The sequence below is a fragment of the Grammomys surdaster genome, unplaced genomic scaffold (genome assembly GCF_004785775.1).
Source record: "Grammomys surdaster isolate TR1022 unplaced genomic scaffold, NIH_TR_1.0 165, whole genome shotgun sequence".
NCBI lineage: Eukaryota > Metazoa > Chordata > Mammalia > Rodentia > Muridae > Grammomys > Grammomys surdaster.
This window is the reverse complement of record NW_021604613.1, coordinates 21,524,553-21,541,858: the sequence shown is the minus strand read 5'-3', so window position 1 is coordinate 21,541,858 and position 17,306 is coordinate 21,524,553. Positions and strand designations below refer to the sequence as shown.

Here is a 17,306-nt window from a genome sequence, read left to right as displayed (position 1 = left end):
ACTAATGGCTCCTTCTTCCCTCTCTATTTCCAAATCCTTCTATCTAGACATCCAAATCTGCATCTTGATTTGTATTGGAGTGTGTTAATAGGGTGGCCCTTCATCAGCGTCCACTAATCAGTTGTGGAGAGGTTGAGCAGTTTTGATATAAGTGAGAACTTTAAGTTGTCTCCAGTAGGAAATGAGGCTGTCTTTCAGACCCATCATGCATTTGAGAAACCTGGCTCCTATTTATGTGTCAACACTTAGGATGTGCCCAGTGTCTGCTTGTCTCCTGGAAATCATCTAGAAAAACAACTTAGCAATGCTGTTGAGACATTTCCTATAGTGAGGACATCTATGGCATCTTATAGAAAAATAAACATATCAGTGATGGTGCTGCACACCTTTGTAGACTTTTAATTTTCTCATGTGATATAGGAGTCACGCATTTCAAATTCTAAAACCTGTTCAGCTCTGATTTGACTATGAACAGAGGATAGTACTTTTTATTTTCAGCCCTTAACTTCTAAAGCATGCATGCTTTGTTTCTGTTTGTGGAGAGTCATTTTCCTCATCTTGAAGCCTTTTGCTCTCCTGCTGGCATCCCTCATTCAGTAGGGCTGATCCTGATGTTTGTATTCAATGCTCTTCTGTTGCTCTTCTTTTATCTGGGCTTATTCCTTCTCCATCTTCTCAGTCATCTGTTTCACTTGCTTCTGGTAACTTTTGCCTTTCTCTTTCATCAACTGCTCATTTTCTTTGTGTTTCCTCCAGCATCTTTGCTGTAGCCTGAGCAGCTTCAGCTTCCAAACATTTCACTTCAATATCCTTTTCCTTTTCCTGGTTCATCTGTACAGTTGTGCCAGTTACTTCCTTCTTGGACTGTAATATTTTCTTTAACTCCTCAACTATCTAGATAAAAAGAGTATATCCTTCAGTTTAGAGTAAACACCCTGTTTATGCATCTTCCTCTAGTAGATAGAAAATACCCTGAAGCAGAGATGAGCATGGATCTGTGATGCCTGTACATTGCAGAATTCCTCTTGCCTTGGTTCTATATTGGTCCCTAGTTCCATTTCTTAACACTTGATAAGTATCTCTGAATGAATTTTAAATGTAGAGCTCAATGGTTTGTTTCCAATGGTCCTGTGCAGGTCCAGAAGTTCCTGGAAGATTCCCCTATGCAGAAGCAGATTTTTTTAAGGATTTGTTTTTGCATAAAGACTTAGAAGAATGTTTCTTTAAATTCCACTAAGATGGAATGAACTATTAGAAGTCCTAAGTGCCCTAGAAACATGAGATATTTGACCATTTGATGACAGATATTGTGACTTAAAAAATTTAAACCTTTTTTATTGTAGATAAGGAAATAGTTTAAAACATATGCTTAACAGTTTCATAGAATAATAATTGTTATAAAGTTTACAAATTTTCAAGGGTTATTTTCATGTATAAATACTTTATTCAGTGAGAGTAAAGTTTTAAATTAATATTTAATAAATAACGTTTAGATAGATTATAAGTTGGTAATCTTACAGATTTAATGTTTCCTACATTTATTTCCAATTGGCAGGGAAGGCAAAATTAAATAAAAAGAAACTGAAACATTTTGTATAATATCATGAATCAAGACAGTTACAAATAAAAATTAACCTATGGATTTATGTGTCTGGAATTAATTATTGTGTTGCTTATAGCATCAATTAAATATAGTGTTGCTTATATTTGCTCTGAGCTCTAGTTTGCTGATTTCAAGCTGAGCAATGTTTGTTAGCTAGAAACAAAGTAATGGGATGCCCTTTCACTACACTTATGTGAAGTGTAGTAATTTGTTTATTTAGCATATGTAACATGTCTTCTATCTTAATTAGTTATTTTCAGTCCACTGCAAGAGCTTAATTCTATCTATGGGTGGAAATATATGTTTGGATACACTTTATAAAACTATGTAGGAAAATATTTTGCATTATATACTATGATTTACAAATTTGTGCATATAAGTAAATGTAGGATTTAGTTAATTTTTACTAAGAATACTATGAACCTAGTATATGATAATCAGATTTAGAAGCTATGACTAATTAGATAACTTATATTTATGGTATGTATTATATGCATGCATATATTTTATAAAAATTTAAAAGTATATGATTGTCAATTACAAAAATTATAAAATTTGTCCAATTATAAAATTTGGACTTGACTACAAACCAAGAAATATAAAAGATAAATACAAAGTTTGTTAAATGGTGTTACATATTACATGCACAAACTAGCTTAGAGATAGAGAAGTAATTTTAAAAAATCAATGAAATAGAATTGATATTGGTGATTTTCTCTGTTATCAGAAGTGGTGGGGAAAGGAGAAATGGAAAATCCAAGTTCAGTTTCTAGATGAGCAACTGGTTAGATAACATTTCATTAGTTGTGATGAAGTGAATATAGTCTGTGGCAGAAGTGGTGTTTAACCCACTTAGCTCAAGAAACATTTATTAGCTCAAAAACAAAGCATAAAAGAAATGAAGCAGAAGTGTAAATAAGAACTCATAGAGTGATATATACATTGTAATATTCACACCAAGAAAATACTTAGAAATTATATCTCTGTAAAAATTAAAATTATTGAATTAAAATAAGTGTTGAACTGAAATGAGCAGAGTTCTGTCTCCCCATGCTATAATTTTAATACCCAATCTGTGTGCTCCTGTTAATAAATTATATAATAATTTGATGCCGTGAATTGGATTCATGAGTAAGAAAAGACCAGTGGGAAATATAGATATGTTTTCATTTTTCGTTCCTTACTTTCTTCCTTCCCTTCTTCCTCCCTCCTTCCTTCCCTCCCTCTCTCCCTGCCTTCCTTCCTCTCTCTTTCATCCCTTCCCTTCCTTCTCTTCCTGTTTTTGTTACTTTCCAGGCTTTTCTGTGAAGTATGTAAATCAAATAAAAGTATATTTATCTATTTCTGTTGAGTATTTGAGGGCACTTTCTCGCAAAGAAAGTACTGCTTTAGCCACTTCACTGCTCATTCAATTATTCTTGAACCTAGTAAATGCATGCAATGATAATTACAGACTTAATTCATTAAATGTGTTCTGAATTAGTCAATACTAGTTGGAATGAAATGTTATCCCAGAACATGTGTTGTTATTGCAAATTTAGTTTTGTCAATGGATGGCTTTAATTAAGGCCCCATCTCTGTCTTCTACAGTGACCAGGACTGTGTGTGCTGAACAATGTGATGGCAGGTGCTATGGACCCTACGTTAGTGACTGCTGTCATCGAGAATGTGCAGGAGGCTGCTCAGGACCAAAGGACACTGACTGCTTTGTATGTTTAGGATCTCTCTCTCTCTCTCTCTCTCTCTCTCTCTCTCTCTCTCTCTCTCTCAGACTCACATTGACTATTTAACACTTGATTATATTAAGATTAAGTCTTGTTCATTTATTATTTCAAAAAGTGCTATATCATTCTAGGAGGCATTCTACCACTGAAGTTGTCTATTGATTAAGCAGAATTACTTTGTGCCAGTTTAATCAGCCCTGCATTTCTGATATAATTTATGTGTGAAGTGGCTGTATTGGAAAGCATGAATGAGAATATGCTTTTAGAAATTGAGAATACCATTTTTCTACCTTCTTTACTTACTGCTTTGTGCTGTAGCAGTATTGAGTTCCATGAGTGAAGAAAGCTTACTCTTGAACATCAATTCCAAGGTTATTTCAGAAAATCTATGCATTTAAATATTTTTCAGTTTGCAGTGTTAGCAAATTAATATTATTCTATATTTAAAATTAAGAAATGCACATTCAAATCTATTTATGTGATAGTATGAATGTTTTATAATTTTGAAGAGGTTATTTGTATTTCAAATAACGTTCATAGCTTCATTGGAATTTTTTATTACATTTTATATTATATTTTTGGTATAAATTGTTGCTCCTTTAATGTATATGCAATTTTATGAGTGACAGTGTTATCACGTTCATAAATCAGAATTCTATTTTAATTTCATCTAAATTGATAGACAATGCACTTTTATCTTTGAGCATGAGAATAATCTAATATTTCTATATCTAAAACATCTAAAAAAATCAGAAATTTATTTTGTTCTACCAAACACATATTAAGATTGAAATTTTTAAGAACTGAGACTTTATCAAATAAAATAATAGACAGAGCACTAGTGCTCTACCTAGTTGTTGCTTGAGTCTTAAAAATTCTAAGAGAATTAATCTATCTGATATGATTCTTTGGTGAAATGAAACTACATCTGGTTAAAGTAGATTCAAACAAAGAATAGAGAGGGGACACATGTTAAGTATCTAAGGAAGAGCCTTGGCAGCCAAACTGAGGATCCTTTCTTGTCTGCCATCGGCATAGAGAGGAGAGAACTAAGCTTGATTTTGAAGGCACTGCACACTGCAGGTGTTGCATTAATGGTTCCAAAGCCAGAGTGGTGGTAAACAGTAGAAAAGCCTCTCCCTGTAGGATGTGGCTCCGTGCCCTTTCACTTGTATTATTGTGATAAGCAGTACCAGGTGTTCTTGAGAGCTCTCGTTTCATTACTATATTGGAATGGTCCAGTGATTCTACTTTGGCATTTAATACAGAATGTTCATGAATGCCAGACTGAGGCTTTGGTGTAAGTTATATCGTGCTTGTGTGCTAACTGGAAGTAAATTCCTCTGGCTTGTATCCCCTTATTCCAAAGCAGTCTATGTGCAGTGCATATCAATGCATAAAGTGTGTTAGTAATTCAGATATAAAAGCACATGATGTCTTGCACTTATAAATTAAAACTTACTGTTTTCTAGATTGCTTTTTAGCAGAGTCTTCCTATGAAATGTCATCTTTGTAAATATTGTACCATCAGTGGATCTTGTTTTGATTATACACCTTGTAGACCATCATCAGAGAATTGTCATGTTGTGATAAAGTGTTTGCTAAAGCAACAATTGATGAAGCAAATTTTGTGAGGAAACAGAATAAATTCTTATTAATAACCACATGACAATTTTTAATGAAGTATAAAACACAGCTTTGGATCATGGTAGCTTTTTTGCAAGCTCTCAATTACTCATAAGAAAGCTTTATTTCTTAATTAAAATAGTTAGGTTGTCCCTATGTTTGTTAGTCAAATGCTTATATGTGCTTCATTTGACATAAAAAAATCCAATGCTCAGGATGAAAAATAGTTTTCTTCTCAAGAGAGTTTGAGAATATCAATGATGAAGACTTCTGAAGACAAATGCATGTTAGCAAAACAGAGATGCCTTTTGAACACAGTGGGCATAGTAAATGATGCACCATCAAAAACTGTGGCATCATTTGATTTAAGCACAGGCTAATTATAGCTTACCACCTCTTCACATTTTACTTTTATAAACCATTACACTTGGTCAGTCTCATGCTCTGGCTGCTCCTGTGTACAGGTAAATAAATGACTATTGATATGTTTCTTATTGGAGATTGATGAAACTTGTATTTTACACTTCACACAATGCAAAAGCTCACCAAACACCCTCTTCAAAATAAAATCCTTACCTACAGAACTGGACACATAAACTCCCTGTAAAGATTGAACTTACATGATTTAAATCACTATAAATTCAAATAATCTGTTGCATCTCTCTATGTTTATATAATAAATCAATTCTTAGTGTAAAACAATGTATTACATAATATATGTGTATTGGTGTTTGTATATGTATACATAATATACATCATATACATATATGAATACATGTATCTATACATATATGTATGAACATACACATGAATATTACTGTAAGTGAAGACCTGTAATACAGCTGGAAATATATATTGACATAAAAGAGGGTGAGAGGCTGATGAAAAGTTAAAGATACAATGACTTCAATTTATCAGTTAGGGCAGGATTTTTAAAAATGAAATATAATAAATAAAACAGTACCTGTCACAAAACCATGATGGCAGTGTTTTATTGACAAGTATGTAGGAAGGCTGTTTACAAATGTATCTGATGTGTTGCAGGCCTGCATGAACTTCAATGACAGTGGAGCCTGTGTTACTCAGTGTCCCCAAACATTTGTCTACAATCCAACAACCTTTCAACTGGAACACAACTTTAATGCAAAGTACACGTACGGAGCATTCTGTGTTAAGAAATGTCCACGTAAGTGACACGTTAAGACATGTCAAATAATTAGAACTCTACCTGAAAAATGAGAGGTTTCATATGTGATTACTTTAATATGAAACTTGAAATTAAACATGGTAAATTATTTTATGTTGGCTATGGGTCCTGCCATACATATCTCTCAGAAAAGAGAAAAATAAGGATCAACATATTTAAGTTACTAGCTTGAAGTCATAGCAAAGCCATGCCAGGCTTGATGTTATAGTGGAGGGGAATGGATTCCTAAACCCTTATTATTTTCTCTATATCTTGGGTTTTCAGTACACAATGCTGTTTCTCAGAAAAGATCATTTTTTGACAGCAGGATGTATTATAAATAAGGTCAGATTCTGATAAAATTGGGTTTATACATATATTTATTGCTGATTATTTATGTATACTAGAATATACGCCATAAAAATTTAATAAGGGATATCTAAGAAACTGATAGCACAGAAGAGCATCATTACTTTGATCACAAACTAAGTAATATGTGATCATACAAATACATATAATATATACATATTGCTATTCTTTGCTTTTAATGACTAATGAAACTTTTTACTTACTGGGAAATCTAATTAAGTAATTTATTTATTTTTAATTAAATAACATTTGCTTAAACACTCCTATAAATGGCGTTTTAGAAGCTATAGACTTTAAATATGGCAGCTAGAATTTCCTTCTTTCTGGCCAGTTTAAGACACTGTTTTTCTAATGTAGCACTAATCCCATCTATAGACTGATCACTGGGCCTGGATTGTCAAACTATAACCATCTTTGGATTGTTTGGTCATTTACTTTCTAAACATGGGTCTACATTACCCACTTCAGCATTCTGAAATTTAAAACCTCTAACATTTTTGAAAAAAAAAAAAAGAAAGGAGGGTCAGGCTTCAGTGCATTTTACAATTTCTAAGTAGGTGTTTGATGGCAGATAACTTGAAATCCAACATATTTTATACAGACAGGATTGTATTCTTCCTTGTATTCGTTACTTTGTATTGTCATGATTAGAATATCTGACAGAAACAACCTAAGAAGTAGAAGGGTAAAATTTCTCTCTTGGTGCCAGAGATTTTAGTCCCCACAAAAGGAAGAGATTCAACTCATGGTAGAGGAGCTTGTGGGAAAGACTCTTTCATTGAGATTGGTAAAAACCAAGGTGGGTGTAATCTTTCAAATCCTTCTATAATAATCTACTTCCAACATACACCACCAACCTTTGAAAGCATCCACAGTCATAGTCAGAATATGGAGCAGTAGGCTTTCAGGTACTCATACTTCTCAGACATTGCACTTGGAGTTGAGTATGTGCATTGAAGATGTTGTTTCAGGTTCCAATATTTAGATATGGATTTGGTTGAGGGGAAGAATCATATACATTATCAATGATGCTAACAATTGTTAAGCCATAATCTAACTCCTTTTTAACTTGATGGTTAAACATTATTGCTTATTTGTACTCTTTTTCAATATCAGATAACTTTGTGGTAGATTCCAGTTCTTGTGTACGAGCCTGCCCTAGTTCCAAGATGGAAGTAGAAGAAAATGGGATTAAAATGTGTAAGCCTTGCACTGATATTTGCCCCAAAGGTAAGTGATTCTTCAGGTCATTGGGATCAACAGGTCTTTACCAAAAGCTTTTCTGAACCATTTTGTTGGTGGTGGTAGTTTAGGTTTTAGTGTTTCGAAACTGAGTTTCTGTGTAGCTGTCCTGGAGCTCTGACTATCCTGGAACTGGATCTATAGATCAAGCTGTCCAGAGATCTGCCAGCGTTTGCCTCCAGAGTGCTGATATTAAAATTAGTGCTGCTGGTTCCATGTACCTATTAATAGACCAGTGGGATTAGCTTCTCAGTTATATAGTGTTCATTTATGTGTGTGTGTGTGTGTGTGTGTGTGTGTGTGTGTGTGTGTGTGTGTGTTAAAACAGAAGAAGGCTTAAAGTATGAAAATGAAATATATGTAATAATGAACTAACAAGGAAAAATATCTTCAAGAACGAATGGAATCTGCCTCTCAAGTGCTGGAATTAAAGGTGCATTCCACCATGCATGGCCATACATACATTTTGATTTTATTCTTTCCCCTCCCCCACACCTTCCCAGATCGTCTCTTCCTCCTTACCCACCCAACTTCATGGGCTGAGGAACATATGAATGCATGAGAGTTCTGAGGCCATTTACAAGAATTGCACAAAATCAAGCCCGACAAAATACCAGTCTAGAAAAGGGGAAATGGGAAAAATCCCAGAACTTGTTTTAATCTTAGCAGAGCTCTGAGTTCAAGGCCATCTTGGTCTACAAAGCAAGTTTTAGGACAGCCAGGGTTTCACAGAGTAAATCTGTCTTGAAAACCAAAAGAAAACAATAAATAACTTTGTTTTTTAGAAAAACAATAAGTAATTTTAAATTCTGAAATAAATGTTTTATTTTATAATGAAAAATGCAGTGATTTACTAGCCAAGAATATGTTTTGCAGCTGTTTACTCTGAATCTTACTTCTGTAGCATGTGATGGAATCGGCACGGGATCATTGATGTCCGCTCAGACTGTGGACTCCAGTAACATTGACAAATTCATAAACTGCACAAAGATCAATGGGAATCTCATCTTTCTTGTCACTGGGATTCATGGGTCAGTATTCAATGTTGTACAATATTGTTCTGTGAAGTGAAAGTATTCTGCATGCTTGTATTGTTGATTCATCTGGACCTAGAACAGTGTTACTTTTTTAAACTCTTTCCAGTCAAAGCTGTGGACAGCCCTCCAGCAGTGCTGGTGAAACATCTGCATTTGGATTTTGATTATTATTTAGGAATGAGAATAGAAAGCTCTAATTCAGCTTGAATGTATTTTCAGGGAAATCTCCTAAACTCTATAGTCTTAGGAATCCCAGGTCTTAGCAGCTTAAAAGGGAACATAAAGTGAGGAATTACTCTTGAGTTTGCAAAGAATTAGTTCAAAACAACATATATTAAAAACAAATGAACAAGCAAGCAAGCAAGCAAACAAATACAACCTTAACATGGAACAACTTAAAGAATCTGACTTAAAATTAAGTTGAAATTCTTCTGATTGGCTCCTAAAACCTCCCTTTTCTGATGTACTCTCTCTATTTTTCTCTTATGTGGGAAAATTAGCGCTACTATAAAGTGGATTTTATTTTGGTAATAAAAATTGTTACATTATCTGGGATCCTTCATTACAGAACCGCCTGCTGGCTTTAACTGGGGAAATAACTGAATTTGTATTCTTTGTGTAATAAAAATGTCAATAGCTATACTTTGTATTTTATCTATTTGTCTATATTACTACTTAATCTCTAAATATTAGTGCTACAGGCTACAAATAAAGACTATCTCTCACATCTTTTAATTCATCTCGTACACTGAACATATATCACATCATTTCTGGAAGCAAAATAACTGAACACTTTATGAATAAATATCTCCAAATAAGAACAGCATGAACAATGGAACAGAGTATTTATCTTCATTCAAACAAATTGTTATTTATGCTCTTGCATAAAATATCTCTATTAAAAAGGCAGTTTTTAATACGGTCCCATGTCATAACCTATAAAAGCAATCATGTATCTTCTGTCTATTGTGTTATGTTTAGACAAACCAATACTTTTTTAAAAACTAAGATTACTAACTTCCATTTAAAAAGTTGGAAATTCTCATCCTACATCATATATGACAATGATGTGTTGATTGATCCTCACCAATTTGATATGGTATCAATGCAGTTAACTTTACTAAAGTCCATATAGCTCATCTGAAATCATCTGTATTTTTGACCTAGCATCTTTAGACTTTTGGTAGGAGATTTGGGCCAATATTTACTATTTTTGTTGTTAAATAATTGAATGAGTACATGACATCTGGAAAGGGATATATACGTATGTCAATTATCTTTTAAAATCAAGTATTACTATGACAAAAAGATCATCTGTTACTAATGCAAGAAATTAGATGGAACCACTTGATGCCCATTGCTTGCTTCTATGTGGAGGCTGTTTTAGTTATTTTTCCAATTACTGCTGTAAGATACTCTCACAGAAGCAGTTTAAGAAAGGACTGAAGGAGCTGAAGGATTTTGTGGCCCCATGGGGAAAGCAATAATGCCAATCAACCAGAGCTCCCAGGACCTAAACCACCAGCCCAGAAACACACAGGGAGGGACCCTGGCTCCAGCTGTATATGTAGTAGAGGATGGCTTTGTCCCAGCATAGGTGGGAGAGGAGGTCCTTGGTCCCCTGAGGCTGAATACCCCAGTGTGGGGGAATTCCAGTGCCTGGAGGTGAGGGTGGGTGGGTGGGTTGGTGGGAGCACACCCTCATAGAAGCAGGAGGAGTTAGGATGGGATAGCGAGGTTTGGGTGGGAAATGGGGAAAGGGAATAACATCTGAAATATTAATAAACAAAATAGCCAATAAAAAAAAACAGAAAGGAAGGAAGAGGTTACAGTTTTAAGTTACATCTAACATTGCAAAAAGTTCAAGGCCCCAAGACTGTAAGCCAGCAGGTTACAATACAGAAACATACACATATACACATACACATACAAATACATACACATATATGGCTCACTCTCCCTTTTATTCAGCCCACAACTCCAGCCTCTAAAACATTGCCAGTCACTTTTCAAGTTGGTCCTCCTACATAAGCTGCCTGGATCTAGATTATTCCTCACAAGCATACTGAGAGGCTAACCTATCCTAGATAATCTGTCGCAGCTATACTCAGAGATCTCGTAGGTGACACTACATCTTCTAATGTAATGAGAATATTAAACACAACAGATATGATAAGTGTAGTAGCTTCAAGTCTACAATGTTTGGGAACAATTTGAAGATATATACTCATAAAGTGAATTGATTTATAGAAGTGGTTTTCGGCATTGTCTGGTCTAACACCTTATATTCATGTGCGTGTTTGTGTCTGTGTGTGTGTGTGTGTGTATGTGTGTGTGTGTTTATCAAGCATTTGATATTTTTAAAGTTCTAAATAAAATCTAGGGATAATATTCTCTGTTAAATACATGACATTTAAATCATTGCAATTTCTAGTTATTATTAAAACAAATATAAGAAAATTATCAAGTATGAAAAAGAAGATAGCAATAGAAAAATTCTCAACTTCTACAAAGAATCAAAATTGAGATTTACAAGAGATAACACTAGGAATCATTCTGTATAAGAAATGTCAGATAGTAAAGGTCATATGAATACCTGGAGACTGATATAGAAAATAACTCAGTGGATAACACACACACACACACACACACACACACACACACACACACTGCAGAGGTAATGAAGATTCTTTGAAATTGGGACAAAATCGCTAGAGAATTACTAATAAAGACTCACTGTAAAGTTAGCACATCTGAACTTGTCTCTGGTAGTGCTTTCCTAAGATTGTAGGGGACAAAGGGAAATCCTTCACTGTACGATGATTTTAAAAGCATTACCCATGGGTTATTATTAAAGGCCTAGTTACTGTTAAAATTAAAACATTCCTGTAAGTGCCCCAATTTCAATTTAATGAAGTGATACTACCTCCATAGATAATTTCTGTAAAAAAAAATTATTATAGTAGAAAAATTATGACCAGTGACCTTCCTATGGTCAAAATTCTTCCAAATGATGTCTGTGAGAGGAAATTTGAAAAACTGATAATTTAGTGATTCTTAAAATATTATCTTAAGTCTTGTTTCATTATAGAAAATTATTATGGAGTTATGGCATTTACGAAGATTTTATAAATCCATCTCTGTTTTATAGTGAGGTAATAGTCAACATATAAATGTAAAACCAATAGAAACAATTTTAATAAACAACAGGGATCATACACAATTTATGAAGCTTAAAATTCCTCACTCTGTAAGGACTATAATATCACTAATTCATTCAAGTGAGAAAAAAACTGCATAGAAAAACCAATGTGGACTAGAAGTCTGAAGGTAAAAGTGTGTCTTAACAATGAACCCCACAAAACACAAATGAGACATCTTATGTAGGTGACCTGATTCAGAGCAGCATAGAGTTTGAATCATAGCAACATGATAGAGGAGCTCCGTGGAGTCTCTTTCGTGACAATCATTTGCTTTCCTCCAGTGAAAACCTGGGAAACAGATTGCTAATAAATAGCTTTTCAGATTGTTTTGGAGAATAAATCAAAAAGTATTTTGATTTGTCCAGCCCCATACCAGTAAAACCTTAATGAATGATACACATGGTAGGGAAAGTGGAGGGGCAAATAGAACAAAGGTAACTGACAAGCACTAAAACTGGTGAGAAGACGGCAACAGGAGAACCTCAGTGACTATGTCTAGTTTATAGCTCAGGAAAGGGTTCAATACTTTGAGGCTTAACTCTAGTATTTTAGAGACTCGAAAAGAAATAAAGGCAAAATTTTATTTCAGATACCTCATGCTTTTTAGTTCAGGTGATTATCTGTTCTTATAAGGCTGAAACTTGGAATACTTGATATCAAAATTTAATACTATTTTGTCTCAAGGAAACTACATGTGATGGCTTGCAAGACAAATATATGTGAAATATGCTATAATCTCCATTCTCAGTCTCATTCTAGGATGAGCCATATATTTGGAAATCCTTCCCATTCATTTAATGAAACTATGAAAATGAAGTCAAATCAATAGATATAAGACATCATACACACACACACACACACACACACACTATGACAATGAAGTCAAATCAATAGATATAAGACATCACACACACACATTATAACAGTGAAGTCAAATCAATAGGTATAAGACAATACACACACACACCAAGGTAGTAGTTTATTCAGTCTGTGTGTATGTGTGTGGGGGGAGAGAGAAAGAGAGGACAGATTATATTTTAATGTGACTGCTATATTATAAACAGTAAACATCTAATAAATACAATGCTTTATGTCCTTTAATTGTCATTACTCTCAATATATTACTAGTGCCTTTTAATAGAATAGTATTAGTATTATTCATTGACATAGTTATTTAATAATGAGGTTAAAAGATATAATTAAATGATATTTTATTCAGACAGTCATTTCTTTCAGAAAATATAGTCTTGAAATATTTTTCAATTAAACTTTTGTATTTGAAAAAATGTAAATAAAGGTAATTGGCATGTTCACACCCTGGCTTTATAGTGTCTTTGCATAAATGGAAATCTAACTCAAATCCTTATTTAGAATGAGAATTACAGTCTTGCAAAAGGTCTAGAGTTACCAAAGCAATATTTCTCTCATCCGTTGTCTTAGCATTGTTCATGTACAGGTTCTCACAGTAAAAAGCTGCTCTCAAGCATGTTGGCTCTGTGTGGCACAAAGAGACTGAAAGGAAGAAGTTTTCATGATGTGCCATAATAATGGCAGATATTGGAAGTCACACTTAGGTTTCATGACAAAAATAAGTATCTTTCGGGGGAATTATGAGTTTGTTCTTTCTATGCTGAAAGTTATTGTGAATCACCAAACAGAATGACAGGGCGAGAATCTTCTTCTACATGGCTCTGTGTTTAGGAAGGAAAGCAATTTCAAGGTACTGTGGATCTCTGGTGGCTTTAGGATGACAATCCCTAGAGGTACTTCGAAGTTGAAAAGGAGAATTTTGTCAACTTATTTTTATGTGAGTCTTGAGTCTCTAAAATTAAGTATACAAAATTTCTGTGGTTTATTTGGTGTCACGTTAATGTCCGAGAATTTGTTTAATTCCTAGCAAACGAGAAGTTTTCAGTCATGAGTTGTGCTAACTCCATTATTTATGCTTACCCTGAATTTTGAGTCTTTCACAGTGAAGCCAGGATTTTCAATTTGGTAGTCAGAATGTTATTTTCCATGGGAGAACAATGTTAAAAGTTATTTCCCAAAATTAAGAGCTTCTATTTCCTCAGGTATAAAGAGTATTTTTACATTAAAAGATGGATATAGAATTCAGTAACAGACAGCTAATGAGGAGTGCTATGAAATGTTTTCTGGATATGGCATGTCATGTGTACACACATGAACTTATAATACCTGTGGCCACCTGCTTAAGACCTGCACAAAATCAAGCTAGTTGAAACATCTATCATGGAGATCTGACAGGTTGCTTAGCTGAGAATATGGAGTAAGTCAGGGGCTGCTGGAGGAGAGAGTGTTACTTTCTTTGGATGGATGGTCACTGGTATCCTGTCACATATTCCAGTATATGATCCCACAACCATGTGCATATGGGCACGTTAACTGGAGTCAGTATATTCAAATATTCCAAATCAAAAGAAGGCATGAAGTTGGTAGGAGGATGCATTAGATGGGCTGAGGATGAAATTGGAATAAGGTTTAGGAGTGAATACAATCAAGATACACTGTATACATGTATAAAATTTTCAAAGAATAAATAAATATTTTTAAAAGATGAATACAAAAAGTTTACCATGTGTTATACTTTATTTTGCATATGTGTGCCTTGGAATAATGGTCATATATTATATAACATACAAATACATACATATATGGGCATATATACACTTATGCATGTATTTATGAGAGATTGAGTGTCATAGTAAGAATTCAACTTTTTGAGAACTTTACATTTAAGCTTTTGGCTTTTAAGAGATATTCATTCATGTGACACTGAGAATAATCTGGATCAATAGTTTATTTTGAGTCATAGAAAAGTGTGCTTGTAGTTTTTCAGTCTCAGCAATACACAGCATCAGAGCTTTCTATAGCAATGCACTTTAAACTAGTAGTACATTGCAATGATTGCATTTCTTAGTTTGAAATGTAATTTAATCAAGCAAAGCCTTTTTTAAAGTGATGAGATGGCCCATAGTGTGGGGTAATATGCTGATGAAATGAGTTTAGAAAACCAGTGTCAGGTGGTTCGAGAGATCAACCTGGAATTCATAGTTGCTGAAAATAATGGTCTTTCGAAGATTACTTTCAGTGAAAGTGGACTTACAGCAGCTATGCCATATACTTATTGGTTTGTTGGGGTATTATAAAGTACCTAGGTTGACAATCCAATTAATATTGCATTCAAAAAATTACTGTACTCTGGACATTTTTCCACACACAAAAAATAGAAAGTTTCCACAGACGATACAAAGGATAAGTGGTCATAGGGAGAATAAAAATCTTTCAATTGCTGTATAATTCTAGAAAATTCTAAGTTCATTGCTCGTAGAAAGTTCAGTAACCCATAGAAAGGTGCATCTGCATAAAATTTATCATTTCCATGAAGATATGAAGTCTCAACACATATTATGGATCCTTTTAAAGTAATAAGGCATTTAACAAATGAGGCATGTTCCTCGAATTACTGAAAGTGTTATTTTAATTACTGAGAGAGTTTGGTATAATGTTGGGCTTAATATTCAAGTATGCAATTATTTTATATGGCCATTATTATCCTAAAATAATTTGTAAGATGAAAACAGAAAACAGTCTATTAGTTTTTTAATGATAGTTTTAAAAATATGATGTGAATTTTAAATAATTTTCATAAGAAAGCAGTACTTTAAAAGTACTGAAGTTTATACATTTTTTATTAAAAACTTTGCTGTATCTTAAATAATAGATATTTTTAGATGGAAGTAAATATTTTCTGTGTTATAAAATAAGTAAATTTGGTTGCATCTCTTCTTGATTTTGTAGGGATCCTTACAATGCTATTGACGCCATAGACCCAGAGAAACTGAATGTCTTTCGGACAGTCAGAGAAATAACAGGTACTTTTAATAGTAGATAGATAGATAGATAGATAGATAGATAGATAGACAGATAGATAGACAGATAGATAGAAAGATAGACTGCTGAATATAAGCTATGTGACCTGGTACTTTCTTGAACTATTTACATATTTACAATAGCAATACATTTCTAAGAGAAGTTCTAGTCTTTAAAACTCACATGATCTCTTAGCTTTTATATTCTGAAGCCAATATAACTCAAGCATAAACTTTGATATACCCTTATTATTGTGATTTCAAATACCAAAAGACCAATGGTGCTTTAGCACTTGATTTGCGGTTGACTCCCACATAAAAAAATACAGTTTAGTGTGAATAATGAACAGCACTCCCTTAATATAATATTTTTGAGTGTTTACTATTTTTAAATTTCTTATACTAGTTATAATGGGCTCATAAATCTGAATCAACATTGCATTTAATATCACAGAAAACAAGACCTGATGAGTTAAAGATTAATAGTATATCTTATATTTCTATGTAGATACAGGTGTCATAATATATAGATAAGTGGTGAAGGAATTAACAGAAATAGAACTTTATTTTTGTCCTTAACTTGTTAACAATTTTTGTATATGTATCTACCAAAATAAAGTAAGTTATACTATTTTAATATTCAAAATGTCCAGGTTTATGAGTCCCTGAGTTTTAAAAACGTGGATTCTTGGTGTCATACATTAATAACAATTATTAATCTACTGTTTACTCTAGAAATTTGTAGTATTATACTTAATTATAAAAGGATAAATAAGTGGTGGATACTTCAAAAGTAGTTTTCATTTTCTTTTGCTTACTCCCTACCTTTCAATGTATTTTTGTTATGTTTGAACAATAATTAACACTGACATTGAACAATAATATCATGAATTATATCACTTTCTTATTCCCTGTAGGTTTCCTGAACATACAATCTTGGCCCCCAAATATGACAGATTTCAGTGTTTTCTCCAACCTTGTCACCATTGGAGGAAGAGTCCTCTATAGGTAGGTGAATATGCTTAGTGCTGTCAGCTGGCCAAATATACAGAGGAATATCACAAGCTCTATAATGTTATAATCATCAGTCTTACTCGTCAATTGATTAATTCTGAAAATGAGCTCTTGAAATAATCCCTGGTATGCTGTGAAACACATAGAATTTATAGATTGGTTTTTTAAGTGCTTATTGCCTTGGTAGATATTAATGTGTTTCTGGTATAAGGCATGTAATACAATCGGTAAAATTGAACTTTATATGTAATTTATGTTATATTAAGACATAAATGTGGTTGACTCAGTAACGAGTGTGTGGGGAATCAATGCTGCTGTAGCCAGAGGCTTGCGTTTTCTCTCTGATGCTGCTGTTTGTGCCATATATCCTAGGTTGATGTTGCTGGTGTAGGTTCCATGTCCATACATCCTA

The 17,306-nt window shown here is 33.6% G+C and overlaps 1 protein-coding gene across 2 annotated transcripts in view; it reads left to right on the top strand.

Moving 5' to 3' along the window:
• The window catches only part of Erbb4 (erb-b2 receptor tyrosine kinase 4), a 983,956-nt gene that overhangs the window by 682,346 nt on the left and 284,304 nt on the right, over positions 1-17,306 (top strand). For both annotated transcript variants that reach the window (XM_028765623.1, XM_028765622.1), the window contains exons 6-11: positions 3,194-3,312; positions 5,998-6,139; positions 7,625-7,738; positions 8,655-8,781; positions 15,810-15,883; positions 16,798-16,888. In XM_028765623.1, the coding sequence (XP_028621456.1) occupies positions 3,194-3,312; positions 5,998-6,139; positions 7,625-7,738; positions 8,655-8,781; positions 15,810-15,883; positions 16,798-16,888 (667 nt within the window). The remainder of the gene's footprint in view (positions 1-3,193; positions 3,313-5,997; positions 6,140-7,624; positions 7,739-8,654; positions 8,782-15,809; positions 15,884-16,797; positions 16,889-17,306) is intronic.